We start from the raw sequence: 11743 nt of genomic DNA on the forward strand, positions 1-11743 counted from the left end.
TCTGGGACACAAACTCAATCTGCTGAACACTAGTAAATATGACATGAAGATACAAAAGAGAATAAACTACAACAAAACAACTGATCCAGTTTGTAGAGTAAAGAATGGCAAAATGAGAGAGACTGAATGTGAACTTTATAGTAACAGACCTGAAGTTACAGTCATTAATGGGACTCTGATAATAAACAGTGTGATCAGAGCAGATTCAGGGAATTACACAGTAACTCTCGTTCACTCAGACGGCACAGAAACATCTACAGATCTTCAAGTGAATGTTGAAGGTAGAAAAACTCTATCATCCGAATCATTACAATCTCATGTTCTCCAAAGGTATCACTCTCATGCAAACGAACCTCTGTGAAGGGTTTTATTCATGCAGCGCATTATTGAATATCTAGAATTTATTCTAATTCATCTGTACTTTCCACGTACAGTGCCTTCCACTAATATCTGTACTCTTGCTAAATATGAGAAAAGGCAGCTGTGAAAATAAATCAGCATTGTTTATCCGTTTGATCTTTCATTCAAAAAATTCACAAAATTCTAAACTTTCATTGAAGTAAAACAATTGAAAGTGGGGGGAAATTCTCATTGTGAAATAAATGCTTTTCAATGCTTTAGCTATTTTCTTACATCCACTTTCTATTTTGTGAAGCTCAACAATCTTGTTCTGCACATAAGAACTAAATTCTTAGGTTTTACTCGTGATAGACGATTAAGGGAATCTGGCCTTTGTTTTCCTCATATTCCGCAGGGTTGCACTACACAACATCAGAAAGATCAGGCCCTTTCTGACAAAGCATGCTGCACAACTTCTTGTCCAGGCCCTTGTCGTTTCTAGACTGGACTACTGCAATGCTCTTCTGGCTGGTCTGCCATCAAACACAATCAAACCTCTACAAATTATTCAGAATGCAGCGGCACGACTGATCTTCAACGAGCCCAAAAGAGCGCATGTTACACCTCTCTTCATCTCCTTGCACTGGCTACCAGTGGCAGCTCGCATCAAGTTCAAGACACTGATGCTTGCATACAGAACTACCACAGGCTCAGCACCCTCCTACTTCCACTCACTATTACGAACCTACATCCCCTCCAGAAGTCTGAGATCTGCTAGTGAGCGACGCCTTGTGGTACCATCACAGAGAGGCTCAAAATCACTCTCCAGAACATTAGTCATAGCCAAATGACTAAATGTATATTTATAATCCTGTGGAACAGCAAGTCATGGCTGGACAATTGCATGCTCCTAGTCACCCTGGTGTGCTTAACAATGTAAATATGAATATACTTCCAAGATATTTTACTCATAAGAATTTCTACAGGTGCATGCAATGGACAAAAACATTTTCTCCCCACTTTTGTGAAAATTGTTTTACTTCAATGAAAGGTTAAAATGTTTGTGAATTTTTTGAATGAAATATCAAAAAGATCAACAAAGCAGATTTATTTTCACAGCCACCTTTGCTCATATTTACCAAGGGTGTCAATATTAGTGGAGGGCACTGTACTAAGACAATTTTCAGATTGAAATACCAGCATGTTGCTTACTGTACACTATACTGTTGTCACATGACTAATCTTCTGTACGCTGCATGTTTAATTAAGTCCAGCTTTCACCTCAGCAATGCATTTTGTTTAGAAATGTCTTGACATTGGCTCAGTTGAGAAAGAGTTGTGTGACTGTCACGTGTCCCTCCCTCCAGCTCCTATTGGCTCAGTGGAAGTGTTAACCTGCTGCTCCTCCAGTGGGGCGATGAGGGTGTCCTGCTCCTCTGAGGGGGATCAGATCCTCTACAACTGGACTCTGAATGGAGGTCCACTGATGGATGGACACTCCAGCATTGATCTGAATGAGACAACTGATGGAAACATCAGCTGCAGTGTGAAGAACCACGTCAGCCACGGACAGAAGACTGTTAGCATCAAACCCTGTCCTGGTGAGCTTCTAATACATGAATGTCTGCATATTTATAAAAACAGTAACAAGAGTGATGAAGATGAGCGAATCTCACAAAACCTGTCAAGAACATGTGCAAGTCACATTTCACCACGAAATCCCCTTATGACAGAATGCAATATTTCTGATGCGTATTTTAATGAACTGTGATGATTTTAACTTCTGACTCTTTACATTTTAGTTGATTAGATTTTTTTTAGTTAAGTGAGACCAGATTTAGGCTAGACCAGATTTAGATAAACCTTTTTTGTTTTTTATCTGTTAATTTACCCACTTCAGACCCTGACGTTCTTGCAAACTACAGGCCTGTTTCCAACCTTCCATTCTTGTCCAAAGTTCTAGAAAAAGTTGTTGCTGCCCATCTTCAGGATCACCTAAATTCAAATTCCCTTTTTGAAAAATTTTAGTCCTGTTTCCGTTCTGCTCACAGTTCCGAAACAGCCCTGATCAGGGTCACAAATGACCTGTTGATGGTGGCTGACACCGGCACACCATCGCTCCTCATCCTTCTGGATCTATCTGCAGTTTTTGACACGGTTGATCACAATATCCTCCTTCAGTGCCTCCATCATACTATCCGACTCTCTGACACTGCTTTGAGCTGGTTCCAGTCCTACTTGTCTGGAAGAACAGAGTATGTTTCTTTGGGAGGTGCAAAGTCTCAGACGCATACAGTCACATGCGGTGTCCCTCAAGGGTCAGTTCTCGGCCCGATTCTGTTCACCATCTATACTCTTCCCCTTGGCCACATAATCAACAGACATGGAATGTCGGCTATGCCGATGACACTCAGCTGTATATAAAAACCAACTCCATCCCATCTACAGTCACTCTGTCATCATTGAGCTCCTGCCTTGAGGAGATTGAGGCATGGATGAAGGTAAACTTCTTACAGCTAAATAGCTCCAAAACAGAAGCTATTTTAGTTGGTACACCACACCAGGTCCAGTCATCACTTATAACCCACATCTCTTTCTCTGGTCAAAAAATTCCACTATCATCGACAGTCACCAATCTGGGCGTAAGATTTGATGCTCAACTCATATTTGACGCCCACATAAAACATCTGTGTAAGACCTCCTTCTATCACCTAAGGAACATTGCCAAACTCCGTCCCACACTTGGTCTGTCAGATGCTGAAAAACTCGTCCATGCTTTTGTATCCTCGAGGCTGGACTACAGCAACGCTCTCCTCTTTGAGATTCCTGGCAAAAGCCTTCAAAAACTACAATACATTCAGAACAGTGCTGCAAGGATCCTAATGAGGATAAGGAAATATGACCATATCACTCCCATCCTTCACTCACTCCACTGGCTTCCTGTCTCATACAGGATTAACTATAAAATCATCCTACTTACCCATCAATGCATTCACGGCAACGCACCCCCCTACTTAAAGGAACTACTCACAAAACAAAACTCTTCACGCAACCTCCGCTCTGGAAACGAAGCCCTTCTTCAACCACCCAGAACTAAGCTCCGCACTATGGGGGATCGAGCCTTTTGCTCAGCCGCACCGCGTCTTTGGAATTCCCTTCCAAAAAACCTAAGGGCTCCTCAAGCCATAGACTCTTTTAAGAAAGGACTAAAAACCTATCTTTTTAAGCAAGCATTTCTTACTTTTTGCTGACTTTTTTTTTTTTTCTCGGTTTTTAACTTTGTTTATACTCTGTAGCACTTTGGGATTGTTTTTAAACTATGAAAAGTGCTTTACAAATAAAATATATTATTATTATTATTATTATTATTAATTTTTATATTTTTCACTTGCTAAATTATAAGCAAACTAGGGGTGTATCGGAATTTTCGAATCTTGCCGATATTCGACTGATAGTCGAATCATATGTTTGGGGGCTGGGCTAAATACATTACCAAGAGACAGTCATAATTACTAAAAACTAAAACTTCACACAGGGAAAATGTGTAATGGACACCTCGCAGATACAAAAATAATGTTTTATGTTTTGATTAAAAGATAGTTAACATTAAACGACAGCGAAACCCGAATAATTCAAAACATTTTTACAATATGCTCTCATTATAACGTTATGTAGGTTATATGACAGTATTATTAATATTCTGCATTTCTGATTTGAGCTGCGCGCGCTGAAGATGACCAGTAGAATGAAGCATTTGATAGCAGTTTTTTAATCAGTGGGATTTAACTCATTTATTGATTATTTATAAAACATAACGTTAATATTACGACTTACAGGCTATCTGCACAGAATGCCCCGAATGCAGAAGTGAACGTGTCATAATAATACACAATAAATCATGTATAATACCCCACCTGTATCGAAAAAATCCAGTCTTTAACTCTGCCTGTGTCAGTTTGAGTCTTGTTAAAGTTTTAAATCCCTGCGCCAAAATTATTATTTATATTTTACTATTTTTAATTTAATTATTTTCTACATATTAATTACAGTGGTGGCCAAAATGATTAGAACACTAGTATTTTCACCAGCTAAAAATGGTTTTAAGTCATTTAATTGTTTTTATAAAATATATATTTTGTAATTGTTTTTGCATTAATTTATTGAGAATGTATAATTTCACACACCCCCTCCCACTTTATTTGAATTTTCTTCATATGTCAGGTATTTGAGGCATAAATGTTACAGTTCAAAATGATTCAATGCCCCAGAAGCATTCAATGAAACTGCAAAATATTACTTGCGCTGAAATTTGACTTGGATGTGTCCTAGAGAGGTTTCATGAGATTCAAACAAATCAATTGGCCACTTAATTCTTCAAAATGATTAATTATCTCTGCAGCAATTTATAAGAGAGAAAACAGGTGATTCTGCAAAAGTGTTTTATTGCAGGACCAACTACTGCATCTGGGACCTCAACAGTGACAAAGGATCCAGAATATGGTATGAGTGTCACCCTTGGAGTATTTCCTTCATTGATGGGCAATAAATACTGCTGATTACAAGTAAAACTGATAATAATGTCTTTGAGGGATCTACAGACTCTTCTGTAGTTAAATTATTCATGAACTAATGTACAGCGCTATTAATTGCATGTAGTAGTTATTCTTGTTGCTGTTGCAGTTGGTATGAATGAACTTTTCGAAACAGTTTTGAAGTATGAGTTTGATTGTGTTTCATTCTTCCATAGTTTTACAAGTCTCTCTGATTGCTTTGGGCTGTGTTGCGCTGATCCTGATTCTGCTGTTCATCCCCGTATATCACATTTATAAGAAAAAGCAGGTCAAGTCGACACCAGGTCAGTTCATTTCGAATCTGTATTCCGTATGCTGAAAAGGTTAAAATGTAGTACTTTTCAATGCAATCAGCAATTACAGAGCCAAAACATTGCCTTCAAAAGATTTGTGACTTTTATGTTACATGTGCTGAATAGATTTTTTGGTTCTTACAGACGGTTTTAAAGACAAATGCACCAACAGACAAGCAATTCCCACACACTATCGTATAAACTTTATACTCCTAATGAGCTTAATTGTTTACAGATGGTCATGTGTTCATCTTAAAAGAGATGAATTTGAACATTTGTATACTCCTGATGAAGGTCGTGTGACCGAAACGTTGTGTTAATAAATATTACTTTTTTGCAAGTTACGATAGTGTGCGGGAATTGCTTGTCTGTTGAGGCGATCCACCTGGTTGGTCCTTTGTCCTACGCACCTATTACTTGCAGGTGTGCGATGGAGTTTGATCACTAAAAGACAAATGCACCAAAAGCAGAAACATTATAGGCCTACACGTGGTGAAGATGATACAAGCCAATTTTGGTGGAAATTCAACAAACCTGGGATTAACCAGTGCAAACTTGTGCAAAATGGCAGAAAGGCTTTGAAACAGTACTGTTCTTCAAACCTCATGAATATATAGAAAGAAAATCTTGAGTTTAAACCAGATTATTTAATTCAATAATGATTTTTGACCATTCATTTTTTGACCAAGTACTATTTATAGCAAACTTAGTCACATGGCCTTATTTAGGGTGCTATGAAATCCATTTAATTTTTTCCCAAATACCATTCTTTTTTCATCAGAAAACATGTCTAATTAACTGAAATAATGAAACCTTACCAAAATCTGTTTTCCATTAATTATCTGGATTCCATTTTAATAGTTTCTTTAAATATTAATAATCAAAAGCATCTCTAATTAATTGATTTTAGGGAAAATACTCATTTATTATTATTTGATTTCTTTCTCTTTTTTTCAGGAATAGTGCACAACTGTGTAGTGTCTTTACATTTTTCTACTAAATAAATTCTGGTAAATAATTTTTCTGGTATATAGCCTATATTTGTCTGGTATAAAAATAATGTTTTAATAATAATTTTTATTAGAAGCAGTAGTACTATCATTACATTAAATAATATGTCACGGTTTCTTCAAGTTAAACCAAACTTTTATTTTGACGGGTTGCTGTGAAGACCTTTAGGTTTTTGATTGTATATGATATATGACTATCGTTTTTCTCAAAAGAAATGGTAAAATGCTAATGAAGTGAAGAGCAGTTCTAGTGATTGTTTATGTTTATGTACTCATACGTATATTGAGGCGACAGGCTAAAAACTATGCGAGCGTAACATGTGCTTCAGTATAGTAAACGAAACAGTCTTATGTTCATATTCAGAGACACTAGTCCATATTCATCCAAAATTTGGAAATTCCGTGACATTTGGCATTCTGTTTTTATGACTGGATTCCATGATCCGTCCGCGTTTTCTGCATCAAGGAAATCATAGACTCATTCATGAAACATGAGCATAATTATTTTTTTAATTTAAATTGTTCCTGAAGCTGTTTTGATTTACAAAAGTCTTTGAATGTTCACAATGTTAAAATTGTTAAAAAATTTACGGCAACATGTGAAACGTGCTTATAACTTCCAAATGTTTAGTGTTTTTCTGACACTGTTTTGATAACACTGTTTACCATAATAATATATAATTATAAAATTAGCGACATTAGTAACCAGTTAAATAAGTTAAATCAATTGCCAATTCTAAATGGGCATACATTAAGCCTTGTTTACAAATAACTGGAATTCATTAATTATGAAGTTTAACTAAGAAGTCATTTGGGAAAATTTGGGAAGGTACCTCTTAAGTGCAGTTTACGCAGAATTTACTCTTATTTTTATTTTCAATAAATCTAAGACGGGCAAAGATATGATCTCACTTCTTGTATTCTGTCTTCACTTTTTTCTTGATATATTACATGCAAACAGTTGGATATATGGAAAAAAGAAAAGTTTTAACCTGCATGATCCAGGGATTCAGTAGTTTTGAAGTCAATGCTTCAGTGATTGAAATATTAGATTGTACTTTATCTGTTGCTAATGTCAGTGTTTTCCCATCAGCTGCTGCTGGCAATGTGGACGTCATATACGCGGATATCTCTCATAAGAAAAGGAGTGAAACTAAGAAAACAGGTAAGAAAAGATCTACTTACTCTTTGAAACAACACATGACTCAGTTTCTATCAGTGGTTAATCAGTCTCAGTCATTGAATTAGTGCTGATACTTCCTAGTCATTTCAGACAAGAAGAAAAGAGCCTGTCTACTGAAATCACATATAAAGTTTGAACGCTGCTTTATGCTTTAAGATGATGTTTGCAAACGAAATTTTCTAGTTTATAGGAGTTGATTCTTTTGCTTGTAGAATCAGTCAGACAATACCCATCCCATGCTCAACGGAAACTAGTTACTAATGCAAAATGTATTTTCCCTTCTACAAAAATAGAGAACTGACTCAGAGAACGTGTCGTCATTAAACCTTTTCTACAAGATGACTATTTAACCCTGCAATTTAAGTCTTTCAGTCACGCTGAATATTTATGCAATATTTATGACTTCACATATCCATTTATAACATCTTCTGTGAAAATTATAACATTTAGAAACAAAGTGTTTGTGGTTTAGAGCAGCGGTTTTCAATTCTAGTCCTCGCGACCCTCCGCTCTCCATATTTTACATGTCTTTCTTCACAGAACTGCATGAACTGTGATCCGATTGACATGCTCCCTACACAGTGTTCACTGCTCTCCACTCCCCGGAGCCTGTTGACATTTACTTCACTTTGTAACATTCATTCATGCCTGCAGTGTCTTCACACACAGATGAAACTTCATAGAGAAGTGTGAAGTGTGACATAAAATACCTCAGTCTGTAAATAAAAACAATTAAATTCATGTCTCGCACATTTTAATGCCCTTTAAATGGAACATGCCTTCGAACTGGAAACAAACGGTTGAAGTGATAAGACATACAGCGGTGGTATATGCGAGGACTTAAATTAAGAACCACTGGTTTAGAAGATTAATCTCATTCAAATTGTTGATGGGTTGATGGGTTAATTAGTGAACGTTTCCATCTGTCATATGACAAAGATGCGAGAGGTGAACTAATCATCTATGTTTTCTATCCTCTGCTGTATTATCATGACTTCCTAATTTGGAAAATTATCAAATTTGGGTATTAAAATATAATATTTTAACTAAAAAAAAACTTGACCAGAGTTCATGAATGAAGTAGAGATCCAATCTTCCCATCACTAGTTTAACTTGCACTGGATTGAATCTTTCCATCATTATTGTTTGCTACTTAAATAGTTTCACTCTTGAAAGCTCCATTTGTCAGTTACCAGTTTTCAGACTAGTAGTAATGAACGGCTATTTTGTATGTGTGGGACACCCGCTAATGTCTTGCCCTGCCATCGTTTCTTGTTTCTGAGAAGAGTCACTCCCAGCTGCTGATGTGGAATACACTGAGATCCAACCGCAGAGGAAGAGGAAGGAGAGGACAGAGAAGGAGGAAGAGGTTCAGTACGGCGAGGTGACGTTCACTCTAAACCGCTCAAGCGCTCACACACGGCCTCAGGAGGAGTGTATTTATTCTCAGGTACACAGTTGCTAGTTTCACAACAACAGCTGTGTAAAATCACACTTTCCCTGGAAAAATAGCGCTTATGTTCACTTATGTTTCACTTTGGGAGTTGTACAATTTACATAAAGCACATATCTCTTTGCATATGCACTGTAAATAGTTTTGTCTGACATGGTACTGTATGTTGATATGCTGTTATGGCCTGTAGAGTGAGCATTAAAATGATAGTTCACACAAAAATGAAAATTACCCCATTATTTACTCATCCTCAAGCCATCCTAGGTGTATATGACTTTCTTCTTTCAGACAAATACAATCGAGTTATATAAAAAAATTTCCTGGCTCTTCCAAGTGGGTGTTGAGATTTTGAAGGCTAAAAAAGTGCTTCCATCCAACATGAAAAGTACTCCACACGGCTCTGGGGTTAATAAGACCTTCTGAAGCGAATCAATGTGTTTGTGTAAGAAAAATATCCATATTTAAAACTTCATAAACCATAATCTCTTGAGAAAGTGGCACTCCAACGGATGATGTAGGTGTAGCGTAAACATCGGTGAGAAGTGACAGACGAAACAAGGATTTGTAAAGATAAATGTTAGAGGATTTCGATATAAGGCAAGAGGAGACTGGTGTAAACAAAACTTGGGTCTCGTGAGACTAGTATATTCTCACCGGAGCTTACGCTACGCCTACGTCGTCCGCTTGAACGCCTTTCTCTCGTGAACGTGCGTACGATAATTAGTGGAAGCTAGAGATTACGGTTTATGAAATTTTAAACATGGATATGTTTCTTACACAAATGCATCAGTTCACCATTAGGAGGCCTTTATTAACACCTGGAGCCATGTAGAGTACTTTTCATGATGGATGGACGCACTTTTTTGGGCTTCAAAATCTCAACACCCATTCACTGCTATTTTAAAGCTCGGAAGAGCCAGGACATTTTCTAACTCAATTGTATTTTTATGAAAGAAGAATGTCATATACACTGGCATGAGGGTGAGCAAATCATGAGGTAATTTTAATTTTTGGGTGAACTATACCTTTAAAATACTGTATGTGTCTGGGCTGAACCATGAAATGTTGAGTACGCAAGACAATGGAAAAAAAAGGAAACCAAATACATGTTATTTTCCTTCATACAAGCACTACTGTTTTTAGTGCTTCTCAATTTGTTCTGCTGGCAGCTATGATGATATGATGGTGAGAAAAAGGCTTAAAAGTCATATAAACACAGCAACCAGGTGATTTAAAATTAAAATATTTCAAGGTATTTGAAATTTGGACAATCTAAGCTTTGCTAGATTGAGTTCAATCAGAATTTAACAGCAATGTGAGAGTTTATAGGCTAATAAATGTCAAACATCTGCATCTGAAGTGAGTTGAATTAGTCAGTTTTATTTAAAATGGCACACATTGTTTCAAAACGTTTACAGAATGTTTCTGTTTACAGAAAAATATTGCTGTAATAATATCTTCCATTACGTAAGCTCCTCAAGTTCAGGAAATGGCCTGAAAAAGGCCTGATGATATCTAGAGTTTCGCTCACACTGACGAGTTAAACTGCTTTAAAGTTTTGTAAAGTCCTTACTAGTCCTGCTAGTAAACGGTGTTGATCCTACCAGCTAAACTAGTTCAGTGTTCAGTTTCCAGATAAAAAGTTATAGCTTGAATTCACAGTAAAATCATCTAAAAGCGTTTGCCAAAGGCATAAATATAAATGCACTTAAGTTTTGTTGCATCTTTGTTGCTTTCATTAAAAATTACATTTAATTTAGTTAATTATCGCCAGCTCTATATATATTGTTTGATATAGAAGTATATTCAACTTTATTTGCATACATGCAGAACGCTCACATAAAGTGATATATACCATATAGCAAATCTTATATAGCTTTATATAGTTGCAAAATGTTGACTGTACTATCACACAGCTATATATAAAAAGTTAGATTGTAATAAATAATAAATAAGTATGTCTAGCTTTAGTATGCATACAGTATATTGTAACTAAAATTCAAATAAATTTATATTATTGGCCAGGTCTTTATATACAGTTGGATATATATCAAACTTTATTCGCATACATGCTGTACAGTACATAAAGTGATTTATACTCTATACCAAATCTCCGTTTTATTGTTTATATCGTCACAAAATGTAACTACATTTTCATCCAGCTCTAATCTGATTAATTATTATAAACATTAACATTATGACTTTTTGTAAAGCTGCTTTGAAACAATGTATATGGTCAAAAGTGCTATGTAAATAAAATTGACTTAATCATTTAGGCTATAAATGTGAATATTAATATCTCATTTGATCCTCATTTACTGTTTTTGTGCTGTTTGAGAGTGTGTTTTTCAGTGTGCATGAGTTTTGTTACATGTTTGATTAAACCATTTGTTTTGGCTGAAACCATTTTGTAGATTAACGCTTTTTTAATCAGTTTTTAAACTTTTGAAATGGTGGATTGAGAAATCTTAGTCTGTGGTCCGAGGTGGTTTCCTGATCATGTCATGTGAAAAATCTCATGCCTTCTCAGTGCAAAAGGTGAATGCTGCGGGCATGTATGTCTCTCTCATGCATCACAGTGTGTAAAAAAAGTTATCATTTTTAAACATATTCAGTTTTCAGTGAACTGGTTGCTCAATAAAGTGTGAAACAAGATAGTAAACTCTGTATTTGATGGATGAGATGCTGCACTAATAGGCTGAATATGTTAACAGCAGGAAACTAAAATGCGGATCTGTTTTTAAAGTGTGAGCCGTACAGATGCAGTTAAGTGGATGTCACACTGACTCCTTTACAGTTTTTCTTCTCTGTTTTATTTGAAACCCAGACATGTGTTTGCATGTCTGTCAGCTGTGCTTAAAGTGATGGTTCACCCAAAAATAAACAATCTGTCA

General features: G+C 36.2%; 1 protein-coding gene across 1 annotated transcript; it reads left to right on the forward strand.

Moving 5' to 3' along the window:
* The first annotated feature begins 1823 nt into the window (after nt 1-1823).
* On the forward strand, nt 1824-11249 carry LOC306853137 (uncharacterized protein). Its single transcript, XM_079390335.1, has 5 exons — nt 1824-1940; nt 4789-4839; nt 5087-5194; nt 7307-7378; nt 8683-11249. Exons 1-5 carry the CDS (start codon nt 1826-1828, stop codon nt 8859-8861), a joined length of 525 nt encoding a protein of 174 aa, XP_079246461.1. The 5' UTR covers nt 1824-1825; the 3' UTR covers nt 8862-11249.
* The last annotated feature ends 494 nt before the right edge of the window (nt 11250-11743 follow it).

The sequence above is a fragment of the Barbus barbus genome, assembly GCF_936440315.1.
Source record: "Barbus barbus genome assembly, chromosome: 33".
Classification (NCBI taxonomy): Eukaryota; Metazoa; Chordata; class Actinopteri; order Cypriniformes; family Cyprinidae; genus Barbus; species Barbus barbus.